The sequence below is a fragment of the Fundulus heteroclitus genome, chromosome 14, assembly GCF_011125445.2.
Source record: "Fundulus heteroclitus isolate FHET01 chromosome 14, MU-UCD_Fhet_4.1, whole genome shotgun sequence".
NCBI lineage: Eukaryota > Metazoa > Chordata > Actinopteri > Cyprinodontiformes > Fundulidae > Fundulus > Fundulus heteroclitus.
In genome coordinates, this window is record NC_046374.1 from 8,322,870 (window position 1) to 8,345,126 (window position 22,257).

Genomic DNA, 22,257 nt, shown 5'->3' on the forward strand with positions numbered 1-22,257 from the left:
GAGGCATCTACGTATATAATGTCTAAGGTGCAGCCTGTCTTTACTTCCTGGCTCCTGAGCCAATCATATGGAAGTTCCCAGGGTTCCCAAAAGAGAGCACAGGATTTGGTATTTTAGCTTGGCAAAAGAGCAGCAGCCTGCTAACATGGAAGCCAGTAAGAGAAGCAGACCAGAAATAAAACAAAAACGACATCATATACCTGTCCCGTGTAAGTAAAAATTCAGTTAAACTGCACACCAACTTTGGACTAAAGTAAATGGCGGGTCTCCATGAAAGGCACTGTGTATATGTTGTTCCCATTTTGACCTCTAGGTGTCATTATTACTTATTGTTCCTTTAAGTTACTTAATACCTTCCAAATAAGGTCCTCTTTCTCCCGTAGACTGCCTGGAAAGCCTGCATACTTTGAGCAAACAGACATGTTTATATCCCACTGTGTGGACATTTACATGAAAGTCCTCGCTTTGGTGGTCAAATCCGAAAAATTTGTTCTCACTCTGTATAGTTGGAGGAAAAACTATTCTGATTTTAAATAAAAAAAATCTATTTCCTACTGTTTCATGTTTATGTTGTCTTTCAGTGCAAAGGAACTCTACAAATGAATGTCAATTTGAAGTAAACAAAATATACTTTGAACAGCTTTTGTTACTTAAGAGATTTTGCTTCAATTATTTTTATTTAGTTTTATTTGCTTTTGTAATAGCAGTTTTCTGAGCATCCATCAAACCTGAAATCTGTCTTTTTTTCCACAACAGTGGCAAAGGTCAAAAACCGCGTTGGTTTTTTTTGTGCATTTTTTGAAAGTTTAGTGTACAAGTTGCTGTTTCAGTGTCTTTTGATCTGCTCTCTTTTCACTCCTTCCACTTGGTGGATGTCAGGAACCATCCTGACATTTGAGCTGGCACAGCCTGGTTTGGGGTCTTTTCACAACCTTGTAATTTGTTTGCCATCTGGAGTTTAACGCTAAGAGGAGGATCAGGCCATCTAGTTGGGGTCTCGGCTGAGGTTGGGCATTAGGTCTCTGCAGTCAATCAGGGCTGAGGATGGTACTTATGCTCTCCCCGGAAAAGGGGTGGAGTGGGTTGGGCAGTGTGCGGCATTGGTGGGGTTGCCAGCTGGTTGGCTTAGTGCAGCCTCAATGGTAGGTGTGTGTGTGTGTGTGTGTGTGTGTGATTTAATTGTGCTGGGCCCGTCTCTGGATGGATGGTTCTGGGGTTATTGGGGGTGGGGTCTGGACAGGGGTTTGGGGTATGGACCAGGTTTGGGCAATGCTCAGCCCTGGTCTTAGCGTGTGGCTCAGTTGGTCACTTTTCCTCCACCCTGGTGAAGGGGATCACCTCCCCGGTGGAAACTAGGAATGCTATCTAAATTTAGGCAGGCACTGTTTCTTCCACTTCAGCTCCTTCTGATTCAGAATCTCAAGAGAGTCTGGTATTGGTCCTGGTGAACATGCACTCTCACGGTTCAGTTCTTGGTTCAGTATAATCTTGTTTTTACTTGTTTCTATATTTGCATAAAGCATTCTGTAGTTGAACAAATACATGGCCAGTTATTTCAAGGTAATCTTTAACAAGACAGAAAAAAAAAATATCTTCAAAGCAGTTTACTTTTCTTCAAGCGTAACAGTACTCTGTTTTTCAAAACTCAATGATGGATCCTTCTAAATGTGGTTTCAGTATTGACCAAAATAAGCACAAATCTAATTCTGAGCCCTTAGAGAAACCAGGAAAAAAATCTCCAGTCTAAATAAAATCCAGCTGCGGATCGTTTCTGAAATATTCCTGCTCCTCACAATAAACCCCAAAAAAACGTGGATATGTTTGTTACAAGCATTTCCATTAATTTCCCCATAATTGCCCAAGCTTTGTAAATGACTGAACTTCCAGTAGCACTGCAGTTCTCAAGGTCTAATGGTGTTTACAAGATGTTGAGTTTAATGAAGTTGATGTGTCGTCTCAGCTGGAAGACATCAATTTTCCATTATGGGAAGCTGTTGTGGTTACCTGCTGATACCCACCCTCAGACACAAAGCAGGAGGCTTCCCACTCAGTACCTCACTGTGAGCCCCAGTTTTAGGAAAACTCATTACAATTTTATATTTTTTTTCAAACACAAATCTACAGCCACCCGGTGTGGTACTGTTGATGCAGAGAAACGGGATTAGGCACCACAGAGCAGGAGATGATTGTCGAAATGAAGTATTAAGCATCAAGAAATGCTCAAGGCAAGGCGCTGTTTTGCTCTAATGTCCCTGAACATCTCTTTGCATTTGACTTGAGCCTTTGTAGCTCAGAGGAGTCGGAGACTTTGAAGGTTGTTTTCATCTCGTTTTACTTTGGGAAAAAAATAGCAGTTGAAAATGTAAAAAAAAGAATAAAAAGTAATTCAAATAATTTTCAATGACCGTCTGTAGTAAACATACTGCAGTTCAGTGTTTCTTTTCCCAGAGCCATTGGGTTTATATGGGTGAGTGAAGAACACTTTACTTGAGGACCAGCTTCCTTCCTCCATCAATAACGGCCCTTTTTTTTCTAATCCAAATGATATTAAAATGATATCTCTCATAATCCCAGGGAAAGAGCTGAATGAAGCCCCATCTCTCTAGCTTCAGCTCCTGTAATGAACAGAGTTGCGAAGTGGCAATCAGAACAGGAATTATGGACTAACAGAATATTTGCATGGTACATCCGCAGTACTTTGCAGTCCCACATGAGGAAGAGAATAGAGACGACCGATGGATATTCTATGAGCGGGCCCTGAATCTATCTGTACAACAAATGAGTTTGCACCGCATAAAAAGGTTAAAAGGTAAAATTGTCTTTTAATATATAGTATGGGCTAAATTTTTCTTGCCAAGTTTTTGGTAATTTAGGAAAATATGAAAAGCAGAAGGATAAATAAATAAAACTGAGTTTAAATACTGTAGATCCTCTCTTGTAGAGTGCTCCATTTGGTGTATTACTCAGACCTGTGCAGGCAAAGCCCCTGTGGATTTATGAAGTAGATGAAAAAAAAGATGTTGAAATGCTAGTACAAAACTGTAGCTTCTCTGAGCAGTTTTTGTCTTTCTTGTGCAAATTAGCATAAGTGAAGCACAGCAGTCCTTCTCTGTGTTGGCTCTAATGCCTAAAACATGAAATTAATCCAAGTTTTCCCATCTTGACATATGGACGTCCAATTTATTTATGAGCTGTTTAATTAAGAAGGAAGTGAAACTGTAAGATCTTTACACCCCACCGTCTCTAAGACGCTGCGGTTTATTTCTCCCAGCATTTTCCATTACATACTAGCGGCTATAATTAATGAAAAGTGCAAATCAAAGTGGATCAATTAGTTCTGGATTTAATTAGTTGATATGAGGAAGTGTAGTGTCTTAATGTGTGAGATTTTCTTTAGCCACCCTTTCTGATCTTTATCCAGTAGGTTCCCTCAGGCAATTAACACAAGATTAAGGTTTTGCAGTATGGGTAAACCATCCATCCATCCAACCACTGCTTATGCATGATTATCTCCAGGGATCATTGGGCAAGAGACGGGACACACCCTGGATAGGGTTTCAGTCCATCACAGGACAACTAAGACAAGCAACAAAGACACTCACTCCTAAGGGTGATATTAGACAGCCCAATTGACCTTAAAGACATATTTTTGGACTGTTGAAGGAAGTTGGAGTACCCAGAGAGAACCCACAGATTATAGATCAAACCTGAATGAATATTTTGGGAGATGAATTAACCTCATCCCTTAACCTGTTTAGCAACATTGTACTCATACAGGATAAGCATCCCGTCAGCTAAATGGCATCACCCCTGTCAATCATTGCTTTGTTTAGTTTTACCTTTCTTGCTCTGTTGTAACCTTATGGCATGTTTAAGAAAAAGCCTAAACTTATAAAGGGAGTATAGGATCTGTTGCTAATATTCTGATATCAAGTACTGACTGTGCCACTCAAACATTTACACACCCTTGAAAAAAATGCTGTGTTGTGACATTATAATCAGACCTTGAAAACAACAGGTAAGAATAAAAAGGTATCCAGTTGCATAGGTGTTCCCTTAATGCTAGAATTGGCAAAATTTCAATGACCCTAGAACCACATGGAGTCATGTTGGTGAGGTGCTTTAACAATGAACAACATGACATGTAGGCTGCTTTTGAATCATCTTTAAGGGTTTAATTTTTTTCAGAGTGGAATAAGAGGTGACCAGCAATAAGTAAATATCTAAAAATATGTTTAGATTTGGAAATTGAATTTTACCTTCAGAATCATAATTACTTTATTAATCCCCATGGGGGAAACTCCTGATATTACAAAAGATGAAAGTTGGAAGTATGACAAAGTAAGAAAAAATATTAAAGCGGATTTGAAAGGATTTCCCCATAACATAACTTCATTAATGTAAAAGAGGTTTGAACTGTACAGTTTGACTACAACCTTCTAGTCCTAATGGTGCTGAATCATTTTTGGATTGACGTTGGCATCGTAACCGGAAGTAAATATGTATATATTTTGGGCCTGTCTGAATTTATAAAACAATTATATATACACTTTTTTGTGAATATTATATTTTGTTCTACACCATTCTAGATGTTCTATGGATGTATTTTTTTTTAAATGAGTCATTTTGATGAAGGAGTTGTAGCCATGACCTTTAAAAAAAAAACAGCATGTTCAAAGACAGCAGAGGCTTAAAGTTCATAATGATAAAACAAAGAAACTGCTGCGATACGTTACTATTATCTGCTCTCTCCTCCCTGAGTTATAAGAGGTAATTGAATGAACAGTTAGCATTACTCTGTGATTTAATGTTTCCTTTTTAAAAAGAACTCTTAATACCTTTCTTGTTTCATCTGACATTGTGGTACTCACTTCCCTCTCCCAGTGATAATAGCCAACAAAGTCTTACTACACCTAGCACACAAAAAAGTGTTGCTGTTGTTACCTATTGGCGCTTTGATATGGGGTTTTGATCACCAATCAAGGCCCATTAGGATTCACTCACCAAGCCTTTTTTGGTGCATTTGTAGTTGGAAGTGTCAGTGCTGAATCACCTGTTTTCAAACACTGTGGTTCCAATGCAGTCACAATGGTGTTATGCTACTCTGTGTGATTGTAACTTTGAATGGTGATTCACATCTTCTGACAGACCTGCACACAGTTTAATGCATCGCTAGTGACAGATGATGACTGCTGCGGCTTTGTAAAGCGGAACGAGACCATAAAGACTTTATGCTTCACTCGGTTAGTGCTTCATGTGGGGTCAGCTATACTCCCTGTGGTATTTCTTTGGAAATCAAATGTTTGCTGATGCATACATCAAGTAGGCAGTTCTGAATTGTTCCAAACAGCAAAACTTTTTTTTTTTTAAACTAAATAAGATTTGGGCGTATACTGTAAAACGTCTGAGCCTCTCACTAAGAAGTTAAATTGCAGATATCACACACGTACCAAGATCAGTCTAACCTTGTTTTCACCTTTTTGAGAATCACAGGAAGAGCAATCATAGAAGATATTTTTTTGTCAGTTTGTCAGTTAGATTACATGATGAAATATTATGAGAAGTTGCTGCGAGTTAGAGAAAAGAAATTAATTTGTCCTATTCTTAACACCACCAGGTGTTCTGCTATCTGGGTTCCACCAAACCCACCAGTGCTGTGCCCCTTGCCACCAAATAAAACAAGCAGAAAATATGCATCTGTAACTGCTGTGACACCATAGGAGTGTGTGTGTCTGCGTGTGTGGGGGGGGGGGGGGCTTTTTGTGTCTCTGCTCTGTCTTCACTAAACCCTAGTCTGACAAGGCAGATGACAGTTCACACTGTGCCTGGTTCTACAGGAAGTTTCCCTCCCTGTTAAAAGGGAGTTTTCCTCTCCACTGTCACTTCATGCATGCTCAGTATGAGGGATTGCTGCAAAGCCATGGACAATGCAGACGACTCTCCCTGTGGCTCTACGCTCCTTCAGGAGGACTGAATGCAGCTTGTCAAGACTTGATGCACTCTGCTGGGTTTCCTTAGATTGGAAGCTTTTTATCCAATCTGTCTGGATGATTTGATTGAATTTGACTTTGTAAAGTGCCTTGAAATGACATGTGTTGTGAATTGGCGCCATACAAATAAATTTGTATTGAATTTAATTAATTTTAATATAACATAAAATATGATATCCTCTCTATCATTCCCAGAACATTAAGAACCATGTGTCTTTTGTTCTCCATTTGGTATGAAAGTTTTATGTCAACCAAGTAACTTCAGTCAAAACATTACTCCTATTTTTTATTTATTCTATTATAATAGCATTAATGATGAATGCTGTGTTAATATTTACATGGCTGAGATGTATCAGTTGTGCCTCTTTGTTCAAACTACTGAAAATGTTTTAAGCAATCACTACTTCCCTTTTTGAATAGTTTTTTCTTTTTTTAGATATGGTCAGAGGTTTGATTAGTTCTGTTTAATGACTGCATAAGATATAACAATAATTAATGTAGCTGAAATAAAAAAGTGTTCTAGTAATTCTATTAGGATCATGTTGACCTACATTTTCATTGCCATTCTTACATTTTTCACGTAGGAACATGGGAGCTGCTTGTGGGAAATCAAAGTTAATCTGGAGCAATTGATTCTTGATTTAGTATTTCCTTCAGTAATGAAATATATTTGGAAATTAAACTTTCTTCTCATTGCTATTTGGCTAATGCATATCGTGGTTATTGACAGGTCTTGAAAACTCTTAATTTTTATCGACCTAATTTGTGATAGAGGTGACCGATTGCCAACAAGTCACTGTTCAACTAATGGAAGATTTTCCATTTAATTTCAAAATGCACTACTTAACCTCACCCTGTGAAACAGGGGGATCTCACTTAAATGTTAACAGCTCTGAAAGACATGGGATCTATGTTGCAGACATGTTTGTAGCCTTTAGCCCCTCATCAAACCCTTTCTCTTTTTCATACTGTTGGCACTCACAATTAATTATTAAAGCCTGTTGAAATCTCCCTCAGTTTTAATATTTAGTTGCTTAAAGGTCATACATTATAGATCAGACCGATAAAATTATTAATGTTCACATTCAATGAGCACTACCTTAAAGCTACTGTTGCAGCACCCAGTAGCAGATCCTACACCTAAGTCCCTCTGTGGTGCAGTGGTTTATTATACGTCTTTGGTATGGAGGATCCAAGTTTGAATTCTGGTTTCTTCAAGAAGGGCATCAACCATAACAGGACTGCCAGGTCTGTGTGCAAGTTGTAATTACTTGCTGTGCTGACGCCTGAGTGAGGAATCGGCCAAAAGGGCCTGCACCTCTTGGTGATCATAGACAAGGCAGTTTTCACATGGTTTAACATAAAATTTGTCCAGGCTGACAAAAGTTGATTCTTGTTCTGTCTGCAATTAGGTTTATCCCGCATGCTAAAATGTATCAGGTGCAGCAAAAGCCTATTGTAATTTGAATGTTTGTTATTATTCTGCCCTGAAATTTAGTGGCTTTTTGGAAACCTGAACATAATTATACGAAAGCTCACCAAACTTTGAGCAAAATTGTCTCCATAATGACCTTTCTGTATTCCAATAGCATTAAAAAGAGGCTTGGCTGAACAGTTCTGCAATGCCCCTTAAACTCAGCCAAGCCAAGTGGTATAACATGATGATTTGAATTTTAGTTCAGACAGAACCCTCCAAAACAAAACATAATAAGGCTAAATCCCAATACCCTAATAGATTAAGGACTTGTTAGCCAAAGCAGAAGTCCGTCAGCAGTCGCCATAAGTGCTGTCCGAATAGTGCAGTCATTAAGGAAAGAGGTTGGAAGAGGAAGCTAGGTATGCCGTGACGTCCCTTACCGGCGCATGATCCAGTTGTTGATCCCATGAAAGGTCAACAAACAGGAGCAAGGAACAGAAACTAGAAGCTATTATTTAGAGTATTCAGATGGAGCCCAATAATTCTAGAGCTATGTCCTAAAACACCCAGGAAGTCAGCCATTTTGGGTTAATGGTCATTTTTGAGGGAAATTCTCATTTTAACACATTGCACTTTGATAAACTCCTTGGAATTTTGAGGCATTGACTTGAAATCTGGTCAGTATCTCCAGTCATTGGGCGAAAGGGTGGGGTACACCCTGGACAGTTTGCCAGTCCATCACAGACTTTGTGACTTTCAGGAAGCCTCCATTAATGCTACACCACCAAAGTTAAGTTAAGGTTTACTTTATTAACTTTAATTTGTTGGTATAGCCTTAATGGAAGCTTCTTGTAGTGTTTTGAAAATGTTATTAGAAAATATTGTTTTTGATTAGACAAAGTCTGTGATGGACTGGCAAAGAGGAAGCTAAGACAACTTCCATCAGGAAGGCTGGATTTCAGGCAAATGTTGAATGGTTCCCACTGAAGCTGAACCAAGCCTGACGTGCAAAATTCCGCAGCAGGCTCACTGAATGTGGAATACTCCCAGTCACAACAAAAGCTGGAGAGGTGCTAAAGCGCGAGGGCTGCCATATGCTGGTTGCAGTTTTACTTTAGTTTATTGCTGCTGCAGCAATTCTACCTTTTGATTAGACGCGTTGCAACAAAATCCATTAAAGGAAACTTCTTGAAAGGTAGATTTGAACAGCTAAAAGGTTTTCAAGGAGGATATAAACCTTGGTGGCCAGATGTCAGTGTGGGTCTTTAGAAAATTATACTATTTAATATGCCATTTGAATGCCACAGGGGGGCTACAAGGTGAACACATTCTACTAACTTGGTTTATATGTTTAGTCAAGAAACTAGGGATACAGCGTTAGTTGACAATGCAAGTAGAGAAGGAATAGAATATGATAATGATGATAACTCCGATTTTTCTTTGTCCCCTCAAGTGGTGTGTCCCTGCTGCTGTGACCCTACACATCTGCTCATGTGTGAGAATGTGTTTTGGAAAATGGGGCTTAAAATCCATAAACACATGACATAGGCTATAATGGATTCATGTCTAACAAGGGTTTTGGGGTGATGCTGTTTACCATCGATGATGGAAAAACAATGGCATTATTTCTAAGTTCCATTTTATAAAATCAATGCAGTTATAAAATATCAGGGTATCCATGATCTGTTATAGATGCACGCCATGCTAATTGCCAATGGAGTCATCTAGTATCATGGCAAGGGGTCTGTTTGTTTCTGAGGAGCCATTGGTTTAAAACAGCAAATAGAAAAACAAAAGGAGCATAACATACTTGCAGCTGAGAAAGAAGAAAAAGAAACTAAGTGGTTGCTGCAGCAAGCTGATGTATAACTGCATATGAAGAGGCAAAGCAGGATAAGGTGAACAAAAAAGTGGTAAACAGAGGGAAATAGGAGAAAGCTAGATATAATACAACCATGTCTTCCTCTAATCACAGAATTATGTCTGGACTCCATCTGCCACTCAATCATAACCAGCCAGTCACACTCTGCAGACAGCACCCGTTCCATTAGACACTCCCATCTGTGCTCACCACACAATTAACAATATAATCAATGCTCAGATGTCAAGGAGGTGGGGGAACGGTCTCTTGGATTTCATCATACTCCCAGGCTGTTTGGAGCAGTACTGCTTTTGCCCCGGCAGTTTGATTTGCTTCATCCAATATTGATGAAGTCTTGAAGAGCATTTCCCTGTCATTAGATTTAAATGTGTTAGAAAGATAATTGGTGTAAATGTTCAATAAGGCTGCCCTTTTCTTGAAGAGCTCTTGTAGAATATAGAGTATGTCACAAAAGTACACCATTCACATTTTTGTAAATATTTGACCATAAAAATATATATATATATATATATATATATATATATATATATATATATATATATATATATATATATATATATATATATATATATATACAGGGGTTGGACAATGAAACTGAAACACCTCTCATTTTAGTGTTGGAGGTTTCATGGCTAAATTGGACCAGCCTGGTGGCCAATCTTCATTAATTGCACATTGAACCAATAAGAGCAGAGTGTGAAGGTCCAATTAGCAGGGTTAGAGCACAGCTTTGCTCAAAATATTGCAATGCACACAACATTATGGGTGACATTCCAGAGTTCAAAAGAGGACAAATTGTTGGTGCACGTCTTGCTGGCGCATCTGTGACCAAGACAGCAAGTCTTTGTGATGTATCAAGAGCCACGGTATCCAGGGTAATGTCAGCATACCACCAAGAAGGACGAACCACATCCAACAGCATTAACTGTGGACGCAAGAGGAAGCTGTCTGAAATGGATGTTCGGGTGATAACCCGAATTGTATCCAAAAAACATAAAACCACGGCTCCCCAAATCGTGGCAGAATTAAATGTGCACCCCGACTCTCCTGTTTCAGCCCCACAGGGTCAATATACACGGCCGGGCTGCTATAGCTAAACCTTTGGTCACTCGTGCCAATGCCAAACGTCGGTTTCAATGGTGCAAGGAGCATAAATCTTGGGCTGTGGACAATTTGAAACATGTATTGTTCTCTGATGAGTCCACCTTTACTGTTTTCCCCACATCCGGGAGAGTTACGGTGTGGAGAAGCCCCAAAGAATCGTACCACCCAGACTGTTGCATGCCCAGAGTGAAGCATGGGGGTGGATCAGTGATGGTTTGGGCTGCCATATCATGGCATTCCCTTGGCCCCATACTTATGTTAGATGGCCGCGTCACTGCCAAGGACTAGCGAACCATTCTGGAGGACCATGTGCATCCAATGGTTCAAACATTGTATCCTGAAGGAGGTGCCGTGTATCAGGATGACAATGCACCAATACACACAGCAACACTGGTGAAAGATTGGTTTGATGAACATGAAAGTGAAGTTGAACATCTCCCATGGCCTGCACAGTCACCAGATCTAAATATTATTGAGCCACTTTGGGGTGTTTTGGAGGAGCGAGTCAGGAAACATTTTCCTCCACCAGCATCACGTCGTGACCTGCCCACTATCCTGCAAGAAGAATGGTTTAAAATCCCTCTGACCACTGTGCAGGACTTGTAGATGTCATTCCCAAGACGAATTGACGCTGTATTAGCCGCAAAAGGAGGCCCTACACCATACTAATAAATTATTGTGGTCTAAAACCAGGTGTTTCAGTTTCATTGTCCAACCCCTGTATATATATATATATATATATATATATATATATATATATATATATATATATATATATATATATATATATATAAATTAATACAATTCAGTGGGCAGCTTGTATAATAGTATATATTTGCTTTCCTATAATTCAACACAGACACAATTAACATCTATACCGCTGGCTACAAACGTGAGTACACCATTAACTGTGTCTATGTTGTGCCCTATTGTCACTTCCCCTCCCTGGTGTCATGTGCCTCATTAGTGTTACAAGGTTTCAGGTGTGAAAGGGGGAGCAGGTGGGTTAAATATGGTGTTATCACTCTCTCATACTGGTTACTGGAAATTAAACATGGCACCAGGTGGTAATGACCTCTCTGAGGATGCGAAGAAAGAATTGTTTATCTACATAAAATGGGCAAAGCTATAGGAATGCCCTGAAACTCCCCGAAACTAAGCTTAATCACCATGGTCAAGAGGTTGGTGAAGTTGGATGAGGGTTGGAAGTGCAATTGGTGGATATTGTCTCATGTGTTGTTCTTTTTCCTTTTCTGAAGGGTATTGTAAATAGGAAGGAAGCCTTTTCTAAAGATGATGCACAGAGAAGCACTGGAACCATGTCATGTTTTCAGATGAGCCCAAGATAAACGTATTCGGTTCAAACGATGTTTAGATGGTGGCATATGTTGCATCAACCTAGGTGATGAGTACAAAGATAAGTGTCATGCCTAGAGCACATGTGGTCAGAGTGACATTGTTTGGGGCTGCATGATTGGTGCCCGCTGTAGGGAGCTACAGTTCATTGAGAGAATCATGAATGTCAACATGTACTATGACATACTAAAGTGCAGCATGCTCAGTCTCAATAATGGTTGATGCAAAAAATGTAAAAAACATCAGGACACAATTACACTGTTATATAAACTGGATATTGACTATGTTGTATCAACATGTCATATCTTCATTTTGTTCCCCAAGAAAGGATTTTAAAAATTTTAAAACAATATAAGGGATGTACTCACCTTAGTGAGATATAACATATGTGCAGTAAATGTACCTGTACCTACCATGTAGCTTCTGTTTGTCTTTTGTCTATTTGTCTTTTTATTTGGCACCCTAATCGAACAAGGTGGAAGTCTCTCCAGTACCTCCGGAGACCCTGCGTCCACATCTGGGCACATTCTTTTAGGCATTTTTGCCTCTCTGCCCCTTTATTTTTTTCAACTTTAACCCACTGGCCTCATTAGTAGACACTACCAGCATTCTCTAGTGGTAAGATGACAATAATACACTCATTTGAATGGAAACAAGATGGCGTGGATTCCAGTAAAAAAATAAATAAAACAACTCTCATAAGAAAAATGGACAAGGTAAAAATTCTAATTATATTTCATGCTTAAAACCAGTGTTTCTATGGACAGTGACATCTTTAGCTTCATAAGGCATGCAAATTTGACAATTTGTTTTACAACTGAAGCGACGCACAACATTAGTAAAGATAAAGTACACATTTGAGGGCATCAAGGCTATATTTTTGATTGTGCCATGTAGTTGGATAAACCTGGGAATATTTAGAAGAGTTTACAAATATAAATGGTTATTGTAAGTTGTATTTAGTCACATATTGGAAATATTTAAAACCAATTCAAAAGTGTAAATAGTTCTTGCAAGTAGTAAATTTTTCAACCAAATAATTGCGCTGTCTACAATGCATTAGTATTGTGTGGTATAGATTTTGATCTGAATTTAGGGTTGAGTTCAATCATTACAGGGAAACTTACATTGTCAAAAGCAGTACATGGCAATTGTAGACAACTCTGAGGTTAAATATTCATCTGATGGAGATGAGAATTATTAATTTGAGGACAAACATATTACTGATATGGACCTTTTACATTTAGAACAACCATTGGATGATTCTGAAGAGGACTATTCTCCACCTGATTTACCTCAAGAGGATTCTGATTATCATTCACTACCTGATGCAACAGAAGCTAATCACTACAGCAGTGAACAGGCATGAACTACCACATTCAAAAGTACATAAACAAAGACATTGTGAGTCAGAACCCGAGCCCTGGGAAGAACCTCGAAATGGAGGCAAACATACTTTCTGGTTTCCTCCAATTTAAGATTGTTTGCTGTAACTCATATTTTCAGAAAGAACTGAGCTTTCTGAAAAGGTTTTGGTACACTGCTGTTTTTAAGGACATGGAGGCCCATCATCTTGGTGCATTCAATCAGATGCAGATCAATCACCCACCCATCACTGTAATGGGTCAATCAAAGCTATAGCTAGGTGTGTGGAGTACTTTTGTCACCTGAATCATGACTCAGGACAAAGGTCACAGTAGCACTCTCTAATGCAAAAATACCCACCTCGAACGTCATGCCACAGGGAAGTATGACTGTTGCATCCCTCAGCAAAGACTACATCACAACTTTGCCAGCAGACAAAGGCAGATGCACAGCTGTACTTAACACAACTGATTACCATTAAGAATAATGCATCTACTGATGGAAAACAACACACATGAGACCCTGAAAAAGGGACTCAACCAATAACTACATCATCAGCAGCATTAAATCGGTCACATACAACATTACAAAATGTCTTGCAACAATTTTGGCTCTGCTGGTTGGAAACACTCCACACCACATACACAACTCCACAGACTTTATACCGACACCTGAGACTGGCACTAGGGGAAACCATTGTTTATTTTGATTTCACCTTTCTTTTCACCTGCATTGGGACATTAGAGGCAATGAACACTGTCAGGACTCAACTGGAACATGATGTATCACTAAAAGACAGAACCAATTCAACACCAAAACCAGATTTATGACTTGTTTGACCTCTGTCTCTTGACCACATATTTCAAGTACAGAGACAACTTTTACAGACAGGTATGATATTGGCGTGCCATGGGCCCCCCAGTGTTGCCCATCATGGCCAATTTGTACATGGAGGAAGTGAAGAGCAGGGCACTCAGTGCTTACAAGGGAACAGGAAATCACTGCAAGCTTGTGGTCACCCGAAATAGACCTTAGTCAAATCAGACAACAAATATGGCAGAAGAAACAACATTGTGTTGAACACAGAGGAGAAAACAGAGATACGCAAAAACATTGTCATTTGACGTGTCAGGAGTTTCAGAGAAACTGAGGAGAATTTTTTTCAAGTGCAACATGGCAGTAAACTTCTCCCTCAAACCCAATACTGGTTCATTCCAAACATAGAACACCTAAATCACAGTTGTGTGGCATCATGTATGCACAACACTGCAACTTGGACTGCTTAGGCCCCTACATCAGAGAAACTAAACAACAACTACATAAACACAAGGCACACCACAGGAGGGCTAGCAGCTTGGGGCAAGATTCAACAATCCACTTGCCCCTCAAGAACAAAGGACATTTGACAAGAATGATGTCAAAATGTCAGAAAAGCCAATAATGAACAGAGAGAGAGTATTGCATTTCCAACTCACCAGTGTTTACAGCTTGGTCCTCCAAAACATTCCAAAGAGATTACATGAATTGTCTCATTATAATTCAGGAGACCAAAGTACTCCACACACCAAGCAATAGCTTTTGTTCCCTCTTGAGGTCCTACAAGATGATAATGTCCAGGAAACTGAAGAAGGATACAGTGGTGACTGGGGAGCCACACAGTATCCTGAGAGGCTCTCCTCTTTTGAGAATGCACAACCATTCCAACTGTCTTCTGAGTTAGAGCTCCACATCGTTCTAGCTGCACCAGGTCACCAGATGGTCATTCTTCAACTTGTATGCAGACTCATAAATATGCACACATAATATACACATATACTTACAAATAAGGGTGACATTCACAAACTTCAAGAGCTTGACAAACTGGTGACTGAAGGTTCTTGAAGAAGACTTTATATTGGTCAAAGTATGGTCTCTATTTGGTGCATTACTTTGTTAAATTTTACATACACCGTTTCAAGTCTTTGTTGTAACACTTTGAGATAAACTGCTTCTTAATTTTTTATGTGTTCTTTGTCACTTACAGACCTATCTGTAGCTGAAGGTCTAGCTGTAAGTAACAGCCATTTAACAACTTGCTGCTGTAGCACTTTTTCTCTACCATTCTCTGTGCTTTTTCTGTATTTATCCTCTGTTATTCTTCTTCATTTGAATGTATGTAGATAATTGCTCTGCTGCTTTTTGGCAGTTTGAGCCATGGTAGAGTGCAATGACAGGACATTGGAATTGTGGTGTGTTTGAATGATTTGGTATGCAGAGACAGCAACATTTTGTTTCATTGCAGGAACTTTAGCCTTAATGGATTACAAGCAGGAGAACAAAACCAGAAAGTGCCATTGTGAGAATGATTGGTCTTTATCCAAAGGGTCAGCAGAAAATGGACATCTACCGGATAAATAAAGCACTCTGCCTGTACATTTCTGCTTCCCAGGATCACAGGCTGTATCTGAAAAAGAACAATAGGGATAGGGTAGCTTGAAGTGTTTGGAGTCTCTTTAGTCTGATATACTAGGTAATAAGTGGACATACATTAGCAGTAATAGAATACTATAAACACATTCAATATATTCTGCTCTTTGTAATGCTATACATCTTTGCCTTTATTGTTGGGAAAAACTTTGTTAATCATAAAAACTTTGTTAAAAGTCATTCAGTCATCGGACTGGATGTGGCTCTGCACATATCACACTTCTGACTATATTCACTGTGCAGTAAAGCTAAACTTTTTGGTACATTACCAGTTATTTGATGTTATTTCATTATATGACAAATGCTAGATTATCATCAGACTTTTAGCACGTCCTTGATTCAAAAGCTTGTTGCAAAAGCATTGCTACAATGTAGATCTATGTCTAATCTTTCAATGGTATGCTTGATAACAGACCTTTATATTTTAACCGGGCACTTAAAGGACTGATCAGCATTAAAACCTAGGTTGAGCTGAATAAAACCATAAATTGTCTCTCAAACCAACAAGCTGTAGCTGTTTTTTGTGTGTGCATAGCTCCTGTTTGTGCTGGAAAGTTATGTTTTTTTTCTTTTTCGTACAGTTCCAAAAACACGGCTGTTGATGTTGGATTGTTGTTGACATTCGATTGTTTGCTCGGAGTGCCAGAAGCTTTGTGTTTGAGCTGGTATCGATCACTGAAAGACACGTTGACTTCAAAAGATTTGACCTTTTCAGTCTCCTTGTTTGTGACACATAATGCCGTTTTTATATCCTGCTGTTGCCTGAGGATAAATCCAATTTCCTTTAGTTAGGAATGTGCTCTACTTTAGGCCATAGGGTTTAACTTTCTGCTTCTCAAAGTGTGTCTTTTCACAATAGATATATTCACATCTATCTATCTATCTATCTATCTATCTATCTATCTATATATATATATATATATATATATATAGATAGATATAGATATAGATATAGATAGATATATATAGATCTATATCTATATATATATATATATATATATATATATAGATATAGATAGATAGATAGATAGACAGACAGACAGACAGACAGACAGACAGACAGACAGACAGACAGACAGACAGACAGACAGACAGACAGACAGACAGACAGATAGATAGATAGATAGATAGATATAGCAAAAAAATAGAGTAATTGGTCTGACAGCAAAGCCTCTAAAAGCCAGCCGGGTTCTTATGTCAGTTAAAGATTGGAATTCTCAGTATGGACTTGTATATTTTATAAGCTGTTTTCTTTGTGGTTGGGGCTTTTTTATCTTATATTTGTCCGTCTGTGACCATAAGCAAAGTGGCACAGGATCTGTGACTGTAACACTGTGATACGTCTGTGTTTTCAATAAATGTAGCTGCCTATTTAACGTGATCTATGCAAAGTCTAAGCTAGTAAGAATGTTTAAAGCTGCTGTTGTGATGCGGTGGTTGTGCTGAGATTTTTTTCTTTATCTATGCAGCCCTGTTTCAGGATGTAGAGTGCCTCACCAATTTTTTTCTTCCCCTTTAAACATATTCACTTTCACAAATGCTTGTCGTTTTATAAGTACTTGCTTCAGTGTATTTTATTGGGATTTCGTGTGATAGACCAACATAAGGTGGTGCATAATTGTAGAGTAAAATGATTGATTGCATGAATATTTAAGATTTTTCACACATGTAAATCTGAAAAGTATGGTTGGAATTTGTGTCCAGTGTTAGTCAATACTTTGTAGAATCATCTTTGACTGAAATCATAGCTGCGTACCTTTTAATGTCTCTACCTGCTTTGATGTCGGGAAATAATGGCCAACTTTCCTTTTCAAAAAAGTGAAGCTTGGTGAGATTGGATGGAAGTTGTCTTTGAATGGCTGTTTTCATATTGTGCTACATTTTCCCAATTGGATTTAGATCGGTACATTGACTCCTTGGCTCATACTTGCGCATAAATATGTCTTGAAGAAAACCCCTTAATTATAGCTCTGGCTGTGTATTTAGGGTCATTGACCTGTTGGAAGGTGAGCTGGTTGTTTGGAATCTCTAACAGTTTTTTTTTTTTTACAGGATTTCCCTGTGTTTATCCCTGGCATGTTTCTATCAGTTCTGTTCAGCTCCTGGGACCCTGCTGAAGAAAAAACAGGAAGTTGTTTGTTCAGGGTAAAGTACAGGGTTAGGTTTTCTCCAAAGACAGCGTCTCGTCTAATATTATCTAGCAAAACTCTGTGGCCTTTGTAGAGCAGCTATGTTTTTCTAACAAAAAATAAAAAGACATGAGATATTATTGTTTCACACAATTATGTGCAACTTTGTGTTGGTCAATCACATACATCAGAACAAAACGGATTGAGGTTTTGGTTTGGGAAAGTTGAGTGGGTATGAATGCTTTTAAAAGGCTTTTTTTGTCTGTTTTTGTGAAGCAGCTGTGATTCTTTGAGATGATTTGAGAAGTGTTCAAGATAAAGAATTAGATTCAAGCCTTTTCTGCCAAACAGTTCTCTGTGTGTTCCATAAGTACTCCAGTGGAAAAAAAAGCATTTGTGTGAGCAATAGCCTTCGGGGGTTGCGCCAAATGAAAATGCTTTTTTTTCCTAAACCCCTCACACCTCACTCAAGAAGTGTTTGCTTGTTTTCTGTTGTTATTCGCTCTATCTCTCTATCTTTCACTCTTTCTTGTTTTTGTTTTTTTTTTTAAACTTTGGTTTAAACTCTGACATCCAAGTCTGCCCCAGGATGTCTGTCACAAACTGCAGTCCAACGTTGTGACAATGCTTTTTTTCTTCCCGTGCCTTTTATGACCTTCTTTTCTTCCTTTGTGTTCCTTTTTTCTGTTTTTTCCCTTTCAAGGTCTGGCGCACCTGACGTTAAACGACCAAGGTATGGGATCATTCTTTTTTTTGTTTCTTTTTTTTCCCCCCTTTTATAGAGGAATTGACTCAGCCTCTACGCTCCCAGCTGCTCAAAGCTACTGTTCTTCCTCACAATTCCCTCCCTCTGTGGCGTATCCTTCCATTTTTCTCCAAAATCCCCTTTTCTGTTTAATCCTTTTCATCTTCTTCTTCGTCCATGTCCTCTTCGTCATCACCCTTTATCTCTCCTTCATTTTTTTCCCCCTTCTATGATTGTGCCTCCTGTGTCTCATTCCTCTCCCTGCTACCATATCTTTGTGCTTTTCTGTGACCTCGGCCAATGTGTGTTCCACCCTTTGTCCCGTCCTATGGCTCACGTCCTGGACTTCAACACTGACCACCTTTGACCCCGCCGACCTGACCTTGGGGCTGAAGGTAACACTTTTCTGCTATCGCTTCTGCTTGGGCTTAATCAAAAAACTCAAAGGAAATAACCTGAAACTTTCTGATTCTATTAGAAATGTGTTTGTTGGTCAATGTTTTAACAGCAAAATGTGTTCAAGCTTCCATTCACTAACACTTCAAGGTGAAAGTGTTGTCGAATGTGCAGAGTTTCTCATCACCACTCTGCTAACATTCCCATTGTTTGGCAATGATATATTTTCAAAGGGCTAAAGTAACCAGATGACCTATGTCTGTACTTTGATTAAATGTGAAGTGTTTTGACATGAAAAGAGATTTTTCCTGATGCTTGATGTATGCATTTGTAGCACACATGCATGTGACACAACATGTGTTTAATGTCTGCAGCCTTGCACATATCGTCAGCTTTTAAAATACCATCCTTTTGTCGCAGATTTTAATTTGACGGAATGAATTTAAAATTACAGAACAAGTTCCAATTTGAGTAAATCAATTTTTTTTCCACTGAAGTGTTCTAATTTTCTGCCCTTTGTCAGCCTCTGGCCTCTCATAGAGCAGTGCTTATTGGAAATGGTGTTAAAGCAAAGTTCACAAGAGAAAAGGGAACATGTCCGATGAAAGTTTTGACCTTTACTGAAATGGAAAGAGGGGCCTCTCCTCTCATTATAAACCATGTCATACAAACGCAAGAAACAAAGAGTTGCTTTACTTTTTTATTAATCTTACATTTTTCTAACTGTTTCGTGTTAAATTCACACTAATTTTCAATTAGCTGATTGTTTATGGATGATGTTTTCATTAATGATTTGATCTAATTGACAAAAATAGTAAGTTTGAGTGAGTTGACAATTAAATCGGTTATTATATTGTTGATGCAATCAAAATATTTTCTCTCATCTGAAAAGATCAGCCCCTTTTGTTCCTGTTGTACATGGCAATCTGATAATCATACATCTAATAACATAGACAAATGTTGAGAGGTGTATGACATATGTTTTTATCCATAAATAAATGCTTTGTGAAATTGTTTAAAAAGACAGAATGTCTCTGGTCTGTAACTTATTCAGACTTTCTGCAGTCTCCGCATATTGAGGCCATGAATGATTAACGGATTTATTTTAACATCATTTCTATCCAGCCTAACAACCCCATCCAAACATTTTCATGTCTGCTTTGCATTTCCCATGTTTACATAGAGACCGTCTGAAATGTTAGCACACACAATCTAATCACCATCTAAGCCCGGCTGCCAGGCACTTTTTTGGACACATTAAAAACCTCTGTGACCTGGGGCCTCATATATGAAAGAGAATGCAGCTCTCATACTAAATGTTCGCAGTTAGGAAATATCCTGAAACCTACAGCGCAAAAAAAAACAAGCAAAGAAAAAGTATGAAATGTACGAAAATGTGCGGATACTTCTCACCGCATGCATTGCCTTGTTAAATCCTAGTTTGCATGGAATTGGAACACCTGAACACCTTGGAATGTCCTGTCTTCGCCTCTAATCACATACGTAAATCAGTAAAAAATACTTGGTAGTCACCCGCCTGTCATCCAAATAACCATGGCAACAGAGCTGTCAGACAGTCACAGAGACGCCTTGAGGGATACCTTTGAGTGAATTACTGCAAACCAACAGCTTCTTGAGTGTCTCATTAAAGAGAATAGCTGAAAATATAAAGTTTTTCTACTCCTACCCACTTTGTTCTACAATGTTTATTAAATTCAGACGCCGCTTTCTGGCTGCTGCATTCAGCTCGATCACAGCTTAATGCTGATCATTGTAATGTACACCAAATCATTGTAATGTAGTGCATATCCCTCCCATAGTTTTATGAGGAAGTCCTGTCCCCACACAGTTTGTGGAGTTCTTTAAATCTTTAGGATGAGTCAGGCTGGGACATGAAAAATACGAGTCAACAATCACGCACAGAGGAAAAGTAATTCAGATCCTACAGCAGCAGCAGCATTTACCAAACAATTATGTGGCAATACGTTGGAGATAAAGAAAGAGATCAAAACCACTTTATGTGCAAGAATAGTAATTGGTGATTTCTCAAACATAACAAACCCGATCAACCTCCTGAAATTTAAGCACACAATGACCATACAATCTGTATAACTGACCCAATCTGTATAATCTGATTGAATTTGACTTTGTAAAGTGCCTTGAGATGACATGTTTCATGAATTGGCGCTATAGAAATAAAATTGAATTGAATTGAATTGAATGGGTAATAAGTGGGCATACTGAAAAAGTTTAATATATTTTACCTAAATGTAAATACATTAATATGATCTTTCAGTAGCTAAACTAATCAATAAGATTTGAGATTTGTTTGTTCCAGATAGCCGGGTGTCAGTTGCAACAGTAGTTTCACTCAGTGGAGTGGGTGTTGCAGCCTTTACCTTTACATGTACATCATTATCCATAATCTTCTCTGAGCATCTAATCTTCACTTTTTTTGTGTGTTTTGCACACAGCAATGCCCTACTACCCAATTGTATGTCTCACCCTTTCGTTAAAAAGAATAACTGATACAAGACTTTTAAAAAATTGAGTCAGTTCTCTGGACAGGTTATTCGTCATTGAAGCATTTCATCTCTACTCCTAGAGACTTCTTTAGTCTGAGGAGTTACAGGTAAACTTAGGCTTATTATCAGTGCCTTTTCATAGTGGATCAACAAGTTAAACAGTGCCAAGTTGCTCACAGTGCCAAGTTGCTCACATGCAAAAGAGGACCATCATGCTATCAAACAATTGCTAGTACTCTGACAGCCGCTTATTGTTCCCAGAGGGCTGAGTCATCATTGCAATAACAGCATTGTACTCTGTCCCAATTCTATATCTCACTTACATTACATGCTCTAATAACATTTTAGAAATTCACTTTTAGTAAAACATAGGTTTGCTAACTCTGTCACATTCTAATATCATACAGTTACATATTACAAAGATGCTCTAATAAACTATTTCAATATAAATTAAACTTTTCTCATCAGGGCTGCAAGGGGAACAACACATTTAGTCCAAGAGCCATTTTCAAACCTCAAACTCTTTCAAGATTTAAAAGTTGTTCTATTTTTGTATCTTTATCGAAGAGTAAAGTCATATTTTACTGCAGAGTCTTAGATTTATTGTTCCTTTTGTTGTTTTTGAAATATAGGTAATTTGATCAACTTAAACTCATTGTGTTTAAAATCCGCAACCGTTTTAACTATTATGGAACAAGTTTGTTTGCGATTCATTATTTCTTTATATGTCTTAGCGACTAAAACGGGAATGCATTCAATACTCTAAGCAGATGTTTTATGAGAGTAATCCTGTTATCTTTATACATCCTCATTTGTCTCTCTGTCTAACATTTCCATAAACCTTCCTCTGCTAAACTTCATCATATGCATTCTGGGATCCAC

General features: G+C 38.5%; 1 protein-coding gene across 8 annotated transcripts in view; it reads left to right on the forward strand.

The window, feature by feature from the left end:
• nrxn2b (neurexin 2b) overlaps window positions 1–22,257 on the forward strand; it is an 871,341-nt gene that overhangs the window by 174,773 nt on the left and 674,311 nt on the right. For 7 of the 8 annotated variants that reach the window (XM_036146226.1, XM_036146219.1, XM_036146224.1 and 4 more), the window contains exon 4: window positions 18,413–18,442. The exons of the other annotated variant lie outside the window; for it this stretch is intronic. In XM_036146226.1, coding sequence (XP_036002119.1) covers window positions 18,413–18,442 — 30 coding nt within the window. The remainder of the gene's footprint in view (window positions 1–18,412; window positions 18,443–22,257) is intronic. 8 annotated transcript variants of the gene reach the window in all.